The 20322-nt window shown below is 43.8% G+C and overlaps 2 protein-coding genes and 1 long non-coding RNA gene across 7 annotated transcripts; 2 read left to right on the top strand and 1 right to left on the bottom strand.

The window, feature by feature from the left end:
- Positions 1 to 27: 27 nt before the first annotated feature.
- On the bottom strand, positions 28 to 16053 carry ctc1 (CTS telomere maintenance complex component 1). 3 transcript variants are annotated; one of them, XM_088407915.1, is made up of 24 exons: positions 15494 to 16053; positions 11637 to 11724; positions 10737 to 10827; positions 10447 to 10660; positions 8739 to 8950; positions 8109 to 8238; positions 7787 to 8026; positions 7602 to 7724; positions 6725 to 6954; positions 6510 to 6654; positions 6160 to 6377; positions 5808 to 5968; positions 5211 to 5325; positions 4756 to 5122; positions 3557 to 3646; positions 3359 to 3492; positions 3176 to 3261; positions 2719 to 2854; positions 2573 to 2641; positions 2356 to 2506; positions 1949 to 2004; positions 1723 to 1879; positions 1541 to 1637; positions 28 to 201 (listed from the first exon to the last, which is right to left on the bottom strand). In XM_088407915.1, exons 2-24 carry the CDS (start codon positions 11665 to 11667, stop codon positions 116 to 118), a joined length of 3339 nt encoding a protein of 1112 aa, XP_088264041.1. In that variant the 5' UTR covers positions 11668 to 11724; positions 15494 to 16053; the 3' UTR covers positions 28 to 115. The 3 variants fall into 3 exon arrangements, with proteins under 3 accessions (XP_088264041.1, XP_088264031.1, XP_088264049.1); XM_088407905.1 differs by lacking the exon at positions 15494 to 16053 and adding an exon at positions 13673 to 14259; XM_088407923.1 differs by lacking the exon at positions 15494 to 16053 and adding an exon at positions 13673 to 13816 and having other exon boundaries at positions 3557 to 3665; positions 4718 to 5122.
- Positions 1575 to 13107, top strand: LOC148428706 (uncharacterized). Of its 3 annotated transcripts, none has more exons than XR_015864774.1 (9): positions 1575 to 1909; positions 3346 to 3509; positions 4817 to 5115; positions 5816 to 5988; positions 6136 to 6374; positions 6486 to 6888; positions 7626 to 8254; positions 8761 to 8934; positions 11648 to 13107. It is a non-coding gene; the product is annotated as an uncharacterized LOC148428706 (long non-coding RNA). The 3 variants fall into 3 exon arrangements; XR_015864772.1 differs by having other exon boundaries at positions 6469 to 6888; XR_015864775.1 differs by having other exon boundaries at positions 1575 to 1914; positions 6469 to 6888.
- On the top strand, positions 15217 to 19918 carry LOC148428704 (high mobility group protein B2-like). Its single transcript, XM_088407961.1, has 5 exons — positions 15217 to 15419; positions 17318 to 17476; positions 17548 to 17699; positions 17776 to 17950; positions 19213 to 19918. The coding sequence occupies exons 2-5, from the start codon at positions 17327 to 17329 to the stop codon at positions 19336 to 19338; spliced, it is 603 nt and encodes a 200-aa protein (XP_088264087.1). The 5' UTR covers positions 15217 to 15419; positions 17318 to 17326; the 3' UTR covers positions 19339 to 19918.
- The last annotated feature ends 404 nt before the right edge of the window (positions 19919 to 20322 follow it).

The raw sequence follows: 20322 nt of genomic DNA, 5'->3' as shown, positions 1-20322 counted from the left end.
TGTAAGTCATTCAAGGGGACTCTGAGCTTGTTTCACTTCACTTTATTTCACATTTGTAAACATCACGTGACGCCATAGCATGTCGGCTGTTGCCAGGGCGACCGAATTTGTACACTCAGTGTATTTGCAGACAGATGAGCTTGAGCGGGGGAGCGATCCTGGTCATGAAGTCTCTCTGGCCACGTCTCAAAGTTTTCACCTCTGAAAAAGCATTGCATTCAGTATTTTTTTTTCTAAGAGTCCATCATTGTGGAGTACAAGTACAATATGGGTTAGTGGCCAATGGAATGGGACGGCATGGTGTTTTTTTTCCCCCCTGTTCATTGTATGTAGAGAAATTTTGATCTTGATACCCCCAAGGACACGATATTTTGAGAAAAAGAGAAAACAAACTTTCCTGGTGTAATAATTCACTTTTATTGCGTATTTCACGCTTCAAAACAGTGAAGTGGGCTCCTCCCACCTGCGGTCCCTTCTGACGGTTTCTCATTTTCCCAACATGTGATTTTGGACTTTTTTTTTCTCTACCTTTTTCTGTGCGTTCGTGATGTTCTGTACGATTTTTTTTTTTTTTACCTGTGACGCCCTTGAGACTGCGCCGATTCAGGGCTATACAAATAAACTTGACTGGATTTGAATTTAGAACAAAAAAAAAAGAATGAAAAATGAATTGAGACCGCTACTGTCTTTGACATTGCTTCTTGATTTTTACTTGTCTTTTTTATCCTTTTCTTTGGTGTAAAATTGGGCTTTTCACCAAGGTCACCTCCGGTTGGCCTGCGCCCATCTGGCTGAGTGTGTATCTGTTTAATTTGTGACGCTTTGCTGATGGGAAAATGAAGCCTTATGAAGCTCTTGTGATACATTTTAGCTCCTCTAGGTGGCACTCTTACTTTATAGATGCAGTGGAAATGTCATCAATTTCCATTTACGTTCTCCAAACTATCAGCAGTAATCACAAATCTGCAAGTAGAGATTGAAGTTTTTTTTTTTTTTTTTTTGCTTTTGTTCCCGTTTTCTTTTTTGCTAAAAAAATAGATACATACTGTACAATCGATTTTTTTGGGGTCCCTGGTAAAATAGCAACGTAAGCTCATAATAGATATGGTCAAATAAAAATCCATGTAATAGAGATAGATTTAAAAAGACAAAACAAATCCAGGATATATATATATATATATATATATATATATATATATATATATATATATATATATATATATATATATATATATATATATATATATATATATATATATATATATATATATATAGTATTTGGGATTGAATGGCTGAACTCTTAAAAAAAAACAAAACGTAAAAATACGTCCTCGGCATTGAATGAGGCAATAGCCCAAATTATTTCATTGACCCCTTGCAGTCAGACCACAGACCCCCACGGGTTCCCAGACCCCACTTTGAGAACCACTGATCTAGAAGAGTAAGAAACTACCTCAAGTGCTTCATGAGGCTTCATTTTCCCACCACTAGTATCTACATAGTGTTTATGTGTGTGTGTGTGTGTGCGTGTGTGTGTAACCTTCTTTGGCCTGACATTCTACGCTGCAGGTGAGAAAGAGTGAGCGGACGCCGTCGGCGCACAACAACAGGAAGTCGAGGAGCGCGTCGTCGCACGCCTGCAAGAAGGAAACAGGAAGTGACTTATGGATGAGCGGCCAATCAGTTTCACTGTTGTTATGCGGGGGAGCTCTTGGACCCCACCTGGCTCCGCCCACGAGGGCACACTTGGATGTATCCTCTGGCCTTCAGCGCCCGTTGTAGCCCCTCCCACTGGAAGCGGCTCAGTCCCAGCAGCTGTTGCACGAGGGGCCCCGTGAAGCGCACGTGAGCTTGGCCCGTGGCGTCCTCCAGGACCAGCCTGCCGCCCCACGTGGCCGTCATGGACCAGGTAAGGTAAGCGGGCGCCGCGCGCACGCCGCGCACTTACTTGGCGCTGCAGTCAAAGACAGAGGAGGGCGAGTGACACTGGCTGCTGCAGGATGACTGAGAGAGAGAGAGAGAACCAGTGCTGAATGACCCTTTGATCCTTTCAAAATAGGAAGGTTTTGACAAACTCCACATAGAAAAGAACTTTTTTTTTTCAAACAAAACTTAAATTATGCTAATCTGCTGAAATGCGAGTATGCAGGACAGTTGACTAGTTTTAAGTGGTAATTAAGTCAAGTTATTAAATTAGTGAAATTAAATGACTAATTAACAACCCCCCCAGGGGAAAAAAAAAAAAAAAAAAAAATATATATATATATATATATATATATATATATATATATATATATATACATACACACACACACACACACACACACACCCTCTGGTCTTTGCTCATGTGCGCACCTGCACGAATACACTGCCACACTCGAAGCAGTTCCACTGCAGCTGCATGAAGAGGAAACACACCACGTGTCCCTTGACTCGTCCCACGGTGCGATCGCGCTGCGTCCAAAGGGCCAGGTGCATGACGGGAGCGGGTGGGCGGTCCTCCCATCTGCGGGAAGACAAGTTTGGATGTGTGTGTGAGAGAGGACTTGGAAAGATGGACACTTGATCATACCTGTTGTCCCGAACGCGCAACACTGCCACCCAGCTGACTGCAATGTTACTGCAATAAACGCGTCCTGACCTGGAAAAAACACAAACACACACTTTATACTAGCAGTAGCCCTCCTGTGTGTGCGTGCGTGTGTGTGTGTGTGTCACCTGGATACCCTTCTGCGGAAAGACCACAGCATCAGCGTGTTGCCCGGCAACAGGCCAGGCGGGTACGACTTCTGGTCGAAGTTCAGGAAGACGTGGAGGTTCCTCCCACTTTGGTCACACACAGTGAGACGGGCCCCTAAACACACACACACACACACACACACACACACGCATTTGTTTCCCTATCCTAGTGGTGCCATCCCATTGAGATAATATGTTTCTTAACCCTTACTCCAACCTCAAGCAAAATCCAATTCAACTCCAAAACCTAGTCCTGATCCTCAAAAACAGTTCTGGATTTGAGAGGACTACCAAAATGGCCCGACAAGGCCCAGATGTCCACACGACATACAAAAAACAGGGAATATGAGTCCCACCAAATACACACACATACATAAAAAATGTTGAACCACATTTTTGTGAAATATGTGTTGGCGTGTGCGAGAGGAAGACACACCGATGTTAGCGTGTCCGGTATCCTTGGTACTGTCCATTAGGTTGATCCGTTCTGAGACAAAACCCTGAAAAGACACAACATCTGCACTGCACGCACGCACGCACACACACAAATAAAAGACAACCATGATAAATGGGACTGATGCGTCCTTTCCGTGATGACCTCGCAAGAGGCCCCGCCCACCTTTCATCCAGGACTCGTGACACCGTGGCCAGCGCGGGTGGGACGCCGCCTCGGCGGGGGAGGAGGGTCAGCGTGTGGAACTTCCAACCGGAGCGGACCTGCAGCACGCCGTCGGCCGCCAGAACGCTCGCGTCCTGTCGGATGGGCCGCGGTGAGCGGACGCGCGGCGGCGCGCCCGTAACGTTGCGGCATACATACGCGCTCGCCGCACGCCACTAGCCTGTACAAGCGACCAGGCCGCACCAGGGGGAACCAGCGGGCAGACGCCTCTGAACACAGCAACGTCACCTGCACACACACACACACACACACACACACACACACACACACACACACACTTTATGGGTATGGTTCCGAGAGTCCCTGTCCGTGTCCCCCCTCGTTTGTGTGTAGCCATTAGTGTCCTGCATGTCTCCATATCGGTGTGCGTGTACTCCTGTGAGTCTCTATCCATTCGTTACCCTGTCTACTCCATGTCCATCTGAGTGTGTCTTTGTGTTGCCATTTGTATCCTTTGTGTTTGCGTGTGTAAGTGCACCCATGTGTCTTTGTGTATGTCTGTCTCAGCGTGTATCCATATAAGCGTCTCTTTGTCTAGCCATTTGTGTCCTCAAAGTGTCTTCATATATGCGTGTCAGTTTGCCGTGTGCGTTCCTGTTTGTCCATCTCCTGTGTGCGTTTTCTGTGTGTGCATGTGCGTGTCTCCATATATGTAAATGTGTACCTGTGTGTAACCATTTGTGTCCCGCAAGTATCTCCAAATATGTGTGTGTGTGTGTATGTGTCTTTGAGTGTGTGTTTGTGTGGCTGTGTGTAAGCGCACCCATGTGTGTTTGTCTGCTTGTGTGTGTATGTATACCTTTGCGTAACCATTTATGTGTCCTGCAAGTATCTCCAAGTGTGTGTATTTGAGTGTGTGATTGTGTATAAGCGCACCCATGTTTTTGTGTTTGTCTGCCTCAGTGTGTGTATGTGTGTCCCTATGTGTGTGTATGTATGTATACCTGCGGGTAGCCATTTGTGTCCTGCAAGTATCTCCAGAAATGTGTGTATACCAGTGTGTAGCCATTTGTGTCCTGCAAGTATCTTCAAATATGTGTGTGTAATGTATGTGTGCGTGTTTGTGTCTGTGTAAGTGCACCCATTGTGTTTGTCTGCCTTTGTGATTGTATGTGTCCCCCCCATACGTATGTGTGTATTTATACCTGTATTTCAGTGTGTGTGTTTGTAAGTGCAACTTGTGTCTTTGAGGGAGTGTGTGTTTGCGTTTCTGTATTGAGTGTATTTGAGAGTGTGAGTGCGTGTTAATTTGTACGTGTGCCCATTGTGTTTGCCTCTGTGTGTGTGTGTTCTATCTCAGTGCTTGCCAACTGGCTGAAGTCTTGTTGACCTCTGACCTTTTTCTCCTCGCCCTTCTCAAACTCTTTGACCGGCTCGTTCTTGGGGTCCCGCCCCCAGGCCGCCGGCGGCCCAATCGCAGTGGCCAATAGGGAGAAGGACGCCCGGCCGTCCTCCCGCCACACGACGGCGTCCTTGCGTTCCACCCGGATGAGCGCCGAGACGCAGGTCGCCGCGGTAACGGGCGAGGACAAAGACCGCGAGGACTCGGGGTCCTCGTCCTTCGGCGGCGGCTTCCCGGCCGCGGATTCCTTCTCTTCTTTTCGATCTCGGCCCGACTCCTCCCCTTTGCCGCGCAAGTGTGTTTCCATGGCAACGGAGGGACTCAAAATGTGGACGCTCTCCTGGGAGAACTGCAGGTAAATGCTGTTGGGCACGCACAAAGCCACGCAATCACAACCCACGTAGGTGTGTAAACTGAGTAAGCGGTGGGTGTGCGTCAGTGTGTGTGTACCTGCAGTGTTTGTGTGTGATGAACTTGTTCTGATCCAGGTGTTGGTAGGTCGGGAAGTTTGATTGGACGAATCGCTCAGTTATCATGGTGAACTGACGGACACAAACCAGACAACCTGAACACACACAATCACACAGGGCTAAATACAACTTGTGCTTGCTCTGTTCAAGGAAGGTGTGTGCTTTAATCCATGTTTGTTTGTATTTATTTTGTGCGTTTTGAGTGTATCTGTTTGTGTGTAACTGTGGGTTATTTGTTTATCCAAGTAAGTTTGTGTATTTATTTTTCATGGCAATGTTGTTTGCACCTCTGTATGTATAGTTTTTTTTGTGTGTTTGGACATCTGTTTCAATCTTTTTGTGTATCTTTTTGTTTAAGTGTATGTTTGTGAATATGTTTTGTTTGTGTGTGTGTCTTCAGTATTTATTTATCAGTGTCAGCAAACATGTACTGTATTTGTGTGTGTTTGTGACTGGGAATTTTGTTATTTAGTTTTAGTATGTGTGTTTTCCGTAGCTGTGAGTTGTGATTTTTGTTTTTATGAGATTGATTTATTTATGTTTAATGTGTCCGCTCAGTTATTTGCACGTTCTGTACCTATCCAGGCGGTATCGAAGGCGGCGGTGTGGTGTTCCCGGTCCGGGGCGGCTTCCGTGAATACGAAGGCCACGGCCCCCGTGCGGTCCCTCAGCTGCAGCGTGTGGAAGGAGGAGCCAGTTGGCAGCTCCACTACGCCCACCAGCAGCAGGGGGCGCTCTCTGCGGCGCCACAGGCGCAAGTACAATACACTTTTTTTTTTAACCTACATTTACAAAAGTAGCCAGATTTTGCAGACGCACATCTAAAAAGTATTAAAACATTTTGGCCATGGGGAGAGGGGGGGTGGGTGTATGTAATAAGACACTTTTACCACTCTTGTGAGCAGGCTCCCACAAATATGGACATTTACCTGAGCGCCTCTGCGAGTGGCAGTTTGCCCCCGGGGTCCGCCGTCAAAGTTCTGCTGGACCAGGCCAGGGAGGTGTTCATCTGGGCTCGGGTCAGACCAACCCCTGCGAGTGGCAGCAGAGAGCCGAGACTCAAGGAAGCCCAGCAATCCTCCTGGAGGGACTCCCGCAGTTCTGACAGGCTGACGTATTGATGCTGCGGCGCCGGATCGCCACGGTACTGGAGACACACGCGGGTCCGCGCCCCACCAAAATGTGCTGACCGTGCGCAGCTTGATGCATGTTCAAAACTTTGAAAAACAACTTTTTAGAAGCTGTCTTGTTGCAGTGGTGTGTGACACCGAGGTTCTACCTGAGTCAGCGGACAAGCGTGAGGCTCGTCCAACATCTCGGCGTAGATGTCCCGCCTGTGTCGCTCTCCTTGTCCGAAGGCGAGCTCCATCAGTTTCCACGCCAGCACGCAGGTGCACTGCGGCGAGGAACTGCTGGGGAGCAGGCTGAGACGGGCAGGCCGGTTAGCGCGCCAGTTAGCCCCCCCCACCCCCACCCCTCCCCTTTCCCTTTTACCTGCGTTGCAGCTGGGAGCACAGGTGGCACGTCCAGAGGTAGCGGGACACGTCCGGGTTCCTCTCCACCAGTAGGCGCGGCAACACGCCGTCGTCGGGGCAGTTGCTCTTCGAGCCCGGGCCTAAGACGCCGCTAAACTCTGTCACCGTCACGGTGGAGCGCAGGCAAGTGCAAAGCATGCTGGGAGGGAAGTCGGGACACGGCTGGTGCAGGAAGTGAACGTGATGGAGCTTGAATGGGGAGAACAACGTGGATCCTTTTACCCACTAACCGTGTTAAGATCCATCCATCCGACAATTACACCAGATTGTTAACTTCATGAGGGAGTATAAAAAAGAAGGAATGAGGCAAAGCGTAAATGGGAAGGAAGGAAGAAAGGGAGGAAGGGAGGGATGGGGGAGGGAAGCAATATAGAAATGATGGAAGGAAAGAAGGGAGGGAGGGAGGAAGGAGGGAAGGGAAGAAGGAAGGAAGAAAGGAAGGTAGGGGAAGAAGGAGGGAAGCAATATAGAAATGATCGAAGGAAAGAAGGGAGGGAGGGAGGGTGGGAGGAAGGAAGGAAGGAAGGACGGAATGAAGGAAGGGGAAGAAGGATGGAAGCAATATAGAAATGATGGAAGGAAATGATGGACGGAAGGAAGGAAGGAAGGAAGGAAGGAAGGAAGGAAGGAAGGATGGAAGCAATATAGAAATGATCGAAGGAAATGATGGACGAAGGAAGGAAGGAAGGAAGGAAGGAAGGAAGGAAGGAAGGAAGGAAGGAAGGAAGGAAGGAAGGAAGGAAGGGAGGGGAAGAAGGATGGAAGCATAGAATTGATAGAAGGAAATGATGGACGGAAGGATGGAAGGATCAAGGAAGGAAGAAATGACAACTGACCGCAAGCGTGTCGCCAACTCTCAGCTTCCTCTTGAGCTGCGGCTGATAGGCCAAGCAGAGTCCCAGCTTGGCGTCCATGACGTAGAGCCCCGCCGCCGCACTCACCACCCGGGTGAGCCTTCCCTAAGGCGTGACAGGAGCGCCATCAGGAGCCGGAGCGCCAAACAAAGTGCGGCGCTCCTCACCTGGTAATTGATGACCCGGGACCGTTTGGCCCCGCCCTCCGACGGGCCCTCGCATTCCTCGGCCTGCCAGGTGGGCGTGGCCGGCTCCGCCTCCTCGTGCGTCTTGTGTATTTGGGAGCGGTCGGTTACGCACAGGATCTTCTTTCCTCCCCACGACGGTAAGACGCACACGCGCAACTCGGTCACACACACACACTCGCCCACTGACACACAACGTGCCCACCACAGCCTGCTGCTCTTCTACACACACACACACACACACACGTCACGTCACGAAGTTGAAAACACGACAATGAGATTTCACGAGTGTGTTTGCGTGTACCTTGACCAGGACGGCGAGCGTGTGCGTTCCGTCTGACAACGTGAAGAAGAAGAAGGCAGTTCCTGAGATGTCCAGCAGAGGGCAGACAGAAGCCACCTGGCCCGTGACGGACAGATGCAGCCCTTGCCCCCTGACACAGGCCACAGGTAATATGCAAGTCAAACTAATTTACTGATTAAAAAAAAATAAAAACTTGCCTCTTAACATATCGTCACCTTATTAGCACAATTTGTTGCCTTTTTTTCGAATAGAAGAGGTCAAGTTAGGCAGACAATGCTCCTTGTGGGCTGCATGTTGTGTCAAAAGCTAATATTGAAGCATAAGATTGATAGTTACTGATAATATTGAAGCTAATATGTACCCCTGGAGAACACTTCACAACAAGCAATTTCAGGTGATTTTGAGAATTACACATGACGTAATTAATCAACCTACATAACTTGTCTAAATCTCCCATCTTAATGCTAACAGTTTGCTTAAACAAACTACCAATAAGAGTCCGGACATTAAATCCCAGAAAATGTCTTTTTTCAAATCAAGAGTAAATGAATTGGAACGTGAATCAATTTATTGCTAAACTGTATTATAGTCACTCAAAGGATCACATTTTTTTTCAATTTTACGACACACCTCTTGCGCATTAACGCCGCAGCTTCTTTGACGGTGACGGGACCGTCAGCCAATCCCTGCGCAGGACCAGGACACAGAAGAACAGGTGCGCCAATCAACTCTACGTAGCCCCGGGTTTGCGGCTGCGCCTGCCCCGGGGAATCATGGGGGATGTAGTGCCAGTGGGGGAGGAAGACCAGACGATCCATCCACAGAGGTGAGGGCGACACAACCTAGACAAGCAGTTGTTTCCTTAATGCTAAAAAAATTATAATGTTCCTTTGTCAATTTTTTTTCTGCTAAAGTAAACTCTAACCAGAACAAAATATTTTTGGGTGAAAAAAAAATAGACTTCAGAGCGCCACCCGTGTATGATTTAATACAGTGCTTCTCAAATGGGGGTACGGGTACCCTTGGGGGTACTTAAAGGGACTCCAGGGGGTACTCCAGATTTTAAGTAAAACAAACAAATAAACCTTTAAAAATAATTGAGTTCGGGAAACAAATGTTATGTTCAGTAGGTTATTCAATGTCATTATTTTAAAAAGCCAGATTCTCCACCAAACTAGAATGGTTCGACACAACCACCTCTCGTTACCTGTCATTTTAATGATTTATTTTGGTGACCAGATCGCGACTCTAATCCCAAAAGAGGACACTTTAGGTTGAATATTTTTCTGTGGACAAATATTTATTCATGATTATTTCTTTTGTTGATTTGTTGTTTCTTTTGTATGATTATTTTCTTTTGTTGATTATTTTTTGGGGTACACATTTTTATTAATTAAGTTCGGGATTTATTTTTGTGAACAGATCTCGAGTGTAACCCCAAAACAGGATGCTTTATGTTTAATATTCTTCTTTGATATATATATATATATATATAATATATATATATATATATATATGATCGAAGGAAAGAAGGGAGGGAGGGAGGAAGGAAGGAAGGAAGGATATATATATATATATATATATATATATATATATATATATATATATATATATATATATATATATATATATATATATATATATATATATATATATATATATATCACAGAAAAATATAAACATAAAGCGTCCTGTTTTGGGGTTACACTCGAGATCTGTTCACAAAAATAAATCACGAACTTAATAAAAATGTGTACCCCAAAAAATAATCAACAAAAGAAAATAATCATACAAAAGAAACAACAAATCATATATATATATATATATATATATATATATATATATATATCGTTTTTTTATTCCCCCTGAGATTCCTTCACACATACTTGTACTGCCTTTTGAGAACCACTGCTTATGAAAATAGATGGATGCACTTCTCAGCTGCACGATTATGTCCGAAATATTAACCAGGATTATTTTTGGTCAATATTGAAATCACGATTATTCATGTTCTCAATTGACAGCTAGCATTGTATATATTAGGAATCAGGTGAGAAACTCAATGCCATTTCACATTATTAAATAATATATTTGGGTGATTAAAAAGCAGAGACTTTTGTCATGCAAACATGCCCCCTGGTGGTAGGATGACAAAATGCTTGATATGTCATGTACGACAACCGGCTTTTTAAATCTATATATCGCAGAGGATCGGGTTAATTAATTGTTGCGATTCAAATGAGACTAATTCTGTAGCCCTAGCTGAGTGCAACCGGATCATTTCTGGCAGCACACCTCACAAAATTGTAGCGAATCAGCTTGTGCCACGCTAACTGACCTCACAGCGAACGCTTCCGCTGGCATCCATCAGCATCCACTCCCCGTCAGGGCCGTGCGTCAGGCGGCCCATCAGCAGGAGGTGCGCCCGGGGAAGAGCCCGCTGACCCGTCGGCGCCGCCTCGGCCGACGCCCGCTCCTGAGCGGTGCTCCACGACAGATTGCTGACGCACGCCAGCCGCTGGAGACAGACGAGCTCGGAGACGCACGCTAGCCTGGGGAGCGGGCGGACGGCAAAAGTCGTGGCGGCGTCTCGACGACGGCGGAGCGACTTTGCGGCGCCGGTTTTACCTGTAGCTGACGGGCAGCGTGTGCGTGCTGCACATCTTCCCGCGGATCCTCTTGAGCACGCGGGCGCTCAGGTCAGACACGCCCTCATCCGCTGAAAATCAAGGACGCTGGTCAGTGGTATTTATTATTTTGGAGATCTTTAAATGCAAAAGTAGAGGGGTCATACAAACAGAAATAAATGGATATTAGGGATGCACAATTAATCGAACTTTAACCGCGATATTGGCACGATATTGGATTATTTAAGATGATCCTCAGGGAAATTAACATTTAAAAAGCCAGCTACAGTACAAGTCGAATCAAGCACTTTGTCATCCTACCACCAGGGGGCCATGTTTCCCACATGTTTGCATGACAAATACCTCTGCTTTTCTCACCCTAATATATTATTTACCAGTGTGAAATGGCAATGAGTTTCTGACTTGATTCCTAATACGTACAATGCTAGCTGTCAATTGAGATCCATTTTGAAAAATCCGAAAATTTTAATAAATTCACTTTGAAATGACGGAAAATGACCATTTTGACTGTGAGTTGATTCAAATGTGCTTCAAAGTAAATAATGTGCTTGGTTCTAAGTAGGCTTCATTTTTTTCATTGGTTTGCACAAAGCAAGTAAGTTAACTGTGTTGCCCTGTGTGCCAAATTTTTGCCATGTCTTGTGTGATATTCGTTTTCATGATTATTTACTTTTTTAATTAGTTTTTTTAATTATCATTTGTATTTACTAAGCCTTGAAGCAGTTTTTTAGATATTGAAGCGTTGCTTATATAATGCTTGTTTAAAAAAAGGGCGATAAGTCGACATGAATGTTTGTGATTAATAATTGTGATATTGACCAAATTAATCATGATTATTATTTTGTTTATGTATAAATGTGTGTGTGCGTGTGTGTGTCACCTGTCTGACAGCTGGGGGCGGGGCCAGACATGAGGGGCCACACATGCTCTCTCACGAATTGAAATAGTCCTTCTAACCATCTGGCTTCCTGTGGACAACATTTGAGGAGTATTGGGAGATGAGAACGTGAGCAATGTGAATTTGGTCACGTGCTCTATGTTGTATGTCTAAGTCTTGTTTTCACATGACATAGACAAGACAAAATCCGCGGCAAGCACACGATTGGACTGTTGTGGTTGACTAGACTGATTATTAAATAAGAATAATTTGATCGTTTCTTTCATTTGGACATTTTTCATTTTTAAGCTGTGTCACCTTTTAACACAAACATACTTATGAATGCTGACATATAGACAGAAAAAAAATATGTTGCCTTGAAAGTAATTACACTAACGTAAAACAAATATCTCATCAAAATGAAGAGTAAACTCTTGTTATATATTCATTCTAAAATTTACCACCCAAAAAAAAACTGGAGTTCCCTTTAACTGCCATTTAAACTTTAAATATCTGTAACAAAAAGTACTCTGATATGAAAGATGTCAAACTTAGTCAGCAACTAATCAATTAACAAAAATCAACAACAGTTCTGATAATATAGCAGTTGTTTGAACATGGTTCAAATGTTCTCATTTGAGACTCTCAACAGTAATCTGTAATCATTAACGATGCAGACATTTTGCAAACATTTGCTTTTACTTTGGAAAATGATAAGCCAACCAGTAACTAATTATTTTTCAACATCTACCGAGTATAAAATAAATTCCTCACGTTATAGTTTTTTATTGCAAAACAACACCAAACAAACCCCACTCACTGGTTAACAAAAAGTAATTGGGGGGAAACGCATGTGAAGGCAAAATACAATTTCATACAACTATTGGATTCATCTGTGGAGTGATCAATAGAATAATCAATTCTAAAAATATTTGACAGCCCAAAGTGAGAGACTAAATTAGGGCTGCACAATGAATCGAATTTTAATCGCGATAATGATACTGGCTGCCACAATCAATTAAGATGACCCTCTGCGATATTAACATTTAAAAAGCCATGTCAAATCAAGCACTTTGTCATCCCAACACCAGGGGGCAATGTTTCCATGCCAAAAGCCTGTGCTTTTCTAACTCTAATATTATATATTATTTACCAGTCTGAAATGGTGTTGAGTAGCTCACCTGATTCTTAATATATGCAGTGCGAGCTGTCAATTTAGACCCATTTTGAAAAATCTGATTGGCAAAAAGTTGGATTAAATTTGGTTTGAGATGACCGCAAATTACATTTTGACTACTAATTGATTAAAATTTGCTTCAAAGTAAATAATGTGCTTGGTTCTAAATGGGCTTCCTTTTTTCATTGGTTTGCACTGAGCAAGTAAGTTAGCTGTGTTGCCCTGTGTGCCAAGTTTTTACCATTTCTTGGGTGACATTATTTATTTTACTTTATTTTTAATTATTTGTAAGAAGTCTTGTTTATATACCGCTTGTTAAAAAACAGTGCCAATAAATCCACGTTTGATCAAACATGATGAATATCCGTGATTTCAGTACTGATCCAAATAATGGCAATTGTTTTGGACGTGCAGCCCTGCACTAGACATGGCTATTGTAAATTTAGCTCGGTTAAATATGATCCAACCCTAACCTGAAAAGAAAAATATTAAATGTGTCCACATAGCCCCTCTATTGCACTCGAGCATCCCGAGGGGAACGCGTGCCTCAGATTTGAGAAAGCCTGGTCAAGCCAACATTTCCTCTTTCGCCTGAGAACTTTATACTTCGTGCAAAGGCTAGTTGTAGCTTTTAATAACTTCCTGCAATATTAGCAAAAAACGAATGCCATTTCACCGCGTCGTTTTGGATCTCAAAACATGCCTCGAACGTAAGGGATAAATGTTTAATTTTCCACACCAAGACTAAAGCTGGAATCGTGTCCAATTCATATCGAGTCGATGCTGACACAATGAATCGAGATCAACGGTAATATTAACATGCATAAAAATGCACTTTTAACGCGGAGTGTGAGATACTGACGGCTTCACTTTGGGGAGTAAATTGATCCCGGAACAGCTGCACGGCGTCCATGTCATCCAGAATTTGAACATTAGTGAATAAAAAAATAAATAAAAAAGCCAAATTGCATGTTTGAGAGTTGCACCAATCTTCCTGTCTGGTCTGCTATGGCGGCCGCAGAGGCTCAAACGAATTGTGTTCGCTTTCAGCCCAACGAGTGCGTATTGTCCACAACGTCTAATCTTCAAGTTATAGATTGTAGCGTAATAAGAAAAGTACGTCTCGTCTTTCCCAGATGGGTTCTATGAAATTCGTAAAAATAGGTACGGTGGCTCTTAAGGGTAAGTCGCAAAAACAAATGACTTGGCAAACAAAAAAAGGAATCAAAATCACAATCACAAAAGACAAAACACAACGGCAAATCAAAAATTACGAACAAGTAGACAAGAAAATTCCCTTGCAACAAAATGCATCACAAAAGACATTCAAGGCTTTAAATAAGGAATCACAAACAAAATAGCGAACACAAAAATGCAAACAAAAACAAAACCACATTATAAAATTTAACATGCATTATCATACTAAAAATAAAAACAAACAAACGAAAAACAAAAAAGAACAAAGAAAATAACCTGCAAAAAAAAAAAAACATGTGGGGTTTAGATGTGATGTCTCGCGGTGTCTTTTGTTTTTGTAATGTGTATTTGTTTTTTGTTGTTCTTTATGTTAATTGTGTTTTGGTTGCTTTTTTGTTTGCTATCCTGATTTACAATTGTGTCTTTTGTAATCCGTTTGAGTTTTTTTAAATCACCTTTTTTGTTTGCTTAGTTATTTGTTTTTGTGTCCTCCTAATAGTATTAACTGCCTTATGTACTTTAACACGATTTACAAAACTATTCGAAAATATTTTACTTTTAATAGATAGGAGGGTTGAACATAAAGTACCAAAATGCAATAAACAAATGTACCATTCAACAATTAAATAAAAATTGTCATTAATGAATTAAAAATGTCATTGACTAAATAAATGTTTCATGAATTCAATATATGTGTCATTAAATGATGTATTTAATTAATTTATTAATTATTTGCAGTTTACCGAAAAAGATAGTGAACCTGGTATATATATATATATATATATATATATATATATATATATATATATATATATATATATATATATATATATATATATATATATATATATATATATATATATATACCCTGCATATAATGTTTTTATGGTATATCAATTAAATATGTGAATTTTTTCGCAGTTGGTGAGCAGTGAAAGTAACGTGCGTTTGTTTTCAAATACGACGAGTCCACAAAAGCAAATATTTCTAACGGCGCCATTTTACCAAACAAAACAACGTAATGTGACTCCGACGTCATATCTTGACTGACATGTGCCGTGACCAATCGCGTTTCGCTATCTACTCGCCCCGCCTTAACAAAGGCATAATTTCCGCCCCGCGTTATGAAAATAGCCAATCAAATGCGAGCATTGGCCCAAGCTCCACCCAAGACGTCTTCTTCCCTCCGCCCCCCTAGTTTGGAAGAAGCGATGTAGGGGGCGTGTTCTGGGGGCGGGAGCGGTCCTCAGCTCGACCCAGTTTGAAAGTGAACGGACGGTCCAGTCTCCGCTTCAGCCACCAGACATCAACAATAAGCCCACTTGTCAACAACAACAACAAAATAGAAAAGAAAAATAAACAAAAAACCCCGTCCCGAGTTTGCTCCAGCCTGTCGCCGGCCCTCCTAACGAGTGAGTACAGCCGGCCATCTTGTATGGGACGCGGGTTCGTAAAAGCTGGGGCGCAGCGCTCCATCCAGTTTTACCTTGAAAAGGGCACGAGAATACCCCAAGCGTGCCTCCGCCGCTACCGTTTTACGCGGGTTCCCTTCGGGCACTCATGCAGCCGCTTTGCGGGGAGCGAGAAACGCCCATTTGGAAAGCTGTGCTTGCGAACGCCAGGAACTAGTCCGCGCCGCCCCGGAGTATAGCCGTGGCCCCCTTGCTTGAAAAATACGTAGCAGCGGCACTGGGACGCTTATTTCCATTGCGAACGCTTTACTATCGCTCGGGTGAGAAAGGGAAAATCGGGAGGGTCGTGTTCTCTTCTCCGGGGGCCTTTGTGCTCCGAAACGGCGTCGTTGTGACGTCTGGAAGGGGAAGGGGGATGGGAGGCTCGCTCCGCAGAGGGCGGGAAGCAAATGGTGGCTCATTGTTCTGGTAGCCAGGCTAAGCTAACCGTTGCTAACAGCTTGCCCGTCCATCCTTCCATCCATCATGCCAGCCAGCCAGCCTCCGACCGACGTTCCTTCTTCTGCTCCCCCGACTCCGCGAGGCCACGAACGGCCTGTCTTGCACCCCGGCCCTCCTCGTTCCCTCGACACGTCCCGGGCTCCTCACGTAGAACCCCGGCTGAGGAGAAAATGGATCCCCATCGGTTCTTTGTTAGTGCCCGGAGGATGGGCCGTTATTTGGTCCCGAGTGGAGCGCTAACATCGCGCCTGCTTGGAAGGGAAGAGCAAGTTCAGAACTATATTAATCAAGTTATTAGCAATACTCCTTGTAATTATTTTCTCCTTATCGCGAAAAAAATCACGAAAAAAAGTCACGCCTGTATTTATTTTCCCATTAAACGTAGCCTGCGATTGGCTGGCGACCAATCCCGGGTGAAGCCGACCTTTCCATTCAAGGGCATCTCACGGGATGGACCTTAGATATGTCAAAAGAAATGAATCATAATGCATCTTGGCAACCCAGAAGATTTTTTGTGGGCTTACAACTGGAAAAGGACTGCGCGGAAAACACCAAATATGTCAATTATTAGTACTGTACTCGATTCTTGACAGCTATGGTAGGATGCAGCTCACCTTGACCAACGTCAAACATTTGAGAAAATTCCTCTTATCTGGGATGGCAGTTAATGAATAAATTGTGTAAAATGTGTGTGTGTATACATTTATATATATATATATATATATATATATATATATATATATATATATATATATATATATATATATATATATATATATATATATATATATATAAAATTTAAACGTAATTCAAATGTAAACTACTAAGCTTTCTTTAATTTAATTTCATCTATTTTTTCCCATTTGTTCAATTGTATGTTCAATTGATCAAAAGTACTGTTCATGTACTGTACACAATTTTGAACACTTTATTTTTTATTTAATCATTTAATTTTATATTTTATCCATGAGTATTGTGTTTATATGTTCATAAACATATATATATATATATATATATATATATATATATATATATATGCATGTACACACTGTATACTATTTACTCATGCTTCACAGATTTTTTTTCTTTCAATACTTAAGAACCGTACACTTACCTCTATGTAGTAAAATAGTGCTTTTGACCAGGAAAGTATATCATTAAAAAAAAAAAATGCTGAGTGCATCAAGTGGGTTTTTATTATTGACGCAGGTGACTCACTAAAATGAATCTAAATGAAAGAAAATGATTCTCTTCTAAAACTGTTTTACTCCATTAGAATGGGGAAACTGAGCAAGTTATTTGTTTAGTACCTGCCTCTACCACCTTTTTAGTGCCCATACCAGTATGGGACCAACACTACCAAATATCCATAGACGAATTTGTGTGTCACGTTTCAGGCCGCCACCATGATGCGAAAGGACGTGAACAAGCCCAAGGGGAAGACGTCAGCGTACGCCTTCTTCGTGCAGACGTGTCGGGAGGAGCATCGCAAAAAGAACCCGGAACAGTCTGTCAACTTTGCCGAGTTCTCCAAGAAGTGCTCGGAGCGGTGGAAGGTGAGATCCGCCGTAATGGCTAAAGGATGGGGGTGTCCTTTCAACGGAGGTGAACGATTATGTCTGGACAGGGTTTGTCTCCCGGCGATAAGAAATGTTTCGAGGACATGGCCAAGGCCGACAAAGTGCGCTACAACAGGGAGATGAGAGACTACGTCCCGCCCAAAGGTTTCGGCAAGAGGGGTCGCAAGAGGAAAGACCCCAACGCACCCAAGCGGCCCCCGTAAGTCCCCGTTCCTCCGAGGGGGGGAGGGGACGGGGGTGACGTCGGACAGTTCGGCAAGCTCCTTGTCCCGCAGGTCGGCGTTCTTCGTCTTCTGCAGCGAGTACCGTCCAAGTGTGAAGCAGCAGTACCCCGGCCTGTCCATAGGCGACTGCGCCAAGAAGCTGGGCGAGATGTGGAGCAAATTGTCGCAATCCGACAAGCTCCCGTACGAGGAGAAGGCGCAGAAACTCCGGGAGAAATATGACCGGGTGAGGATATGCGCGCGTGTATACATCGTAAATGATAGTCTCATTCAACTCGTTTGAGCTTGCGGGAGAGGAAAAATATATCTTGAGTCCATTCCTGATTGATTCATGATCTGTATTTATATACTTGTGAAACAACTTCAAATGTATTATTCTTTTGAAACCCCGGGAGACATTTTAACCCATTGTGGGCTTTTTGATGCGAAAATATTGCATGGATTATCAAAACATGACGACTTTCAATATGGCGTCCTTCCATTCTTTCTAAATGCTTGCAACCTGGAGGTCGAGAGGTACATCCTATAGGTGTCGGGCTCATTTTATACGGTTCAAAAATGGAAAAATTGTCCATTTGGGACACATTGAAATTCCAATGTTTTATCGGTCACCTCCCCCAATGCATTCATCTTTTACATGAATCCTTTCAACGGCAACTCGCAAAAGGGCCGCGATAGAAATTTTTGTGTTGACACCCCAAAAGCACCGAAGGGCGCCAGCGGACAGTTTATGACATTTGCAAGCCTTTCAGTGACTTTGATGATTGGCTTAGCCTGGACTTCCATCATTTAAAAGTCTTCATGACAGAATAAATATTCTTATTTCAATTTTATAAATACATAAATATACAGTGTAGTTACTTTTGCTGTGATCGCATTTTTACCATTTTCGTGCATAAAGGGTATGTAGTTTACACCCCCCCATCAAAAAATATATAAAATAATATATAGATAGGGGCTGATGCCACAAAACATTTTGAAAGAAAATATATATTCATATTTGACAATGTTATGACCCTTTCAAATTCTGCCCAAGTTGGGCTGAGTTATTACTGTTCAGAATAGAACAAGCACAACACCAATCATAAAACATGAACATTACTATCAATCATAAAACAAGTTTTTCCATTTCTTGAAAAAAAACCCCCCAGCTTATTCTTATACTTTACAAAATCAACTCGCCGGCCGGATTAAACCTATTAGCGGGCCAGAAGCGGCCCACGGATCAGTTCCAAAACATTCTTTCGGGTGCGGCCCATCTGGCATGGTACCAGTTCATTCACGTACCAGTTCCGGGCCGCTGACCGGCGCTTGGGGGCCTCTGGCCTAAAACGTTGATGTTTGCATTGTTATTTTATTTTGTGTGTGCGCATTGGTGGTAGATTGAATTAATTAAATGAGATATATACCCACACGTACATCTCTTCTACCGTAAGCTGCGGCGCGTGCCTCCTTTGTAAGCTTTTTGCGCGTTTCCCGTCTTTCCAGGACATGGTAGCGTATCGGGGCGGCGTCTCATACGCCAGGAACCCCGGTTCGTCCGCTCAAGGCGCTGAGGAAGAAGAGGATGACGAAGGCGAGGACGACGATGAAGAGGAGGAGGATGATGAGTAGGGAGCCGCGGTTGAGTGTGTGTGTGTGTGCGTGCGCGCGAGCGAGCGTGTGTGATCGCGTGAGCGAGAGGAGGGGTAAAGTCAAACATTCAAATATTTAGCTTTTTTTTTTTTTAAAGACAACACATCTCCAAGCTGCTGATTGGCTTATAAAGTGGCAGGGGCGGAGCTTCACAAGAGGCTCGATTAAAAGCCAATCAGCACCCCCCCCCCCCCAATGGGCTGATGCCTTTTTAATTTTTTCAAATTTTAGTGACTTGACTTTTCAAAGCACCTTGCTTCCTGTGTGGTGGGTCCCAGATGTGACGTAAACACACTCTGGATGAGTGTTTGTGCGTGCGTGTGTGTGTGTGTGCGTGTGTGTAGGTGAGGTGAAGTCTGAGGGCAATGATATTAGAAGCCCCTCCCCCACCACTGTTGCCATGGTTACCCCATACACCAGCCCCCTCCCCTCAGCCATGCTTACCTGTATGTTGCCATGGAGACCCTGGACTCTTCATTGTCATATTTTTTTTGTTTGTTTTATGTTCACAGTCAACGTAGAAACAACTTTTATAATAAAACAAGAGAGGAAAACGCAAGCAGCTGTTTTTTTTTTCCTCCCCTGTCTGAAACATTCTGTCCATTGTTGTAGCAGGTGGCCGGCGCTGTGCGACGGAGCGGTGAGTACACTTGGGGAAAAGTCACGCTGGTGGATTAATGCCGTGTTTTGCAACCTTATTGATTCAAGGCACGCAGTTGAAATGGCAAATAATTTTCTTAAATGAATAGCAACAGGCTAATCAACCTGTCTCGCACTATGCACCACTGGAATAGATGCACCGTATTTTCCGCATCATTAAACACACCAGATTACGGTACACCGTCGGTGTATTTTTGCTCAGTCTTCCGCCACCACTAGAGGGCGACATTCGACTTTCTGGTCCGTCGCTTGTCCACCTGTCTGCACTCATACTAATTCTTCTTTCTGTCTTATTGTTTACAC

The sequence above is a fragment of the Hippichthys cyanospilos genome, chromosome 1 (genome assembly GCF_059441005.1).
Source record: "Hippichthys cyanospilos isolate Australia breed blue-spotted pipefish chromosome 1, RoL_Hcya_1.0, whole genome shotgun sequence".
NCBI lineage: Eukaryota > Metazoa > Chordata > Actinopteri > Syngnathiformes > Syngnathidae > Hippichthys > Hippichthys cyanospilos.
Note: the sequence above shows the minus strand (reverse complement) of the source record. Positions and strands in the feature narration are given on the sequence as shown.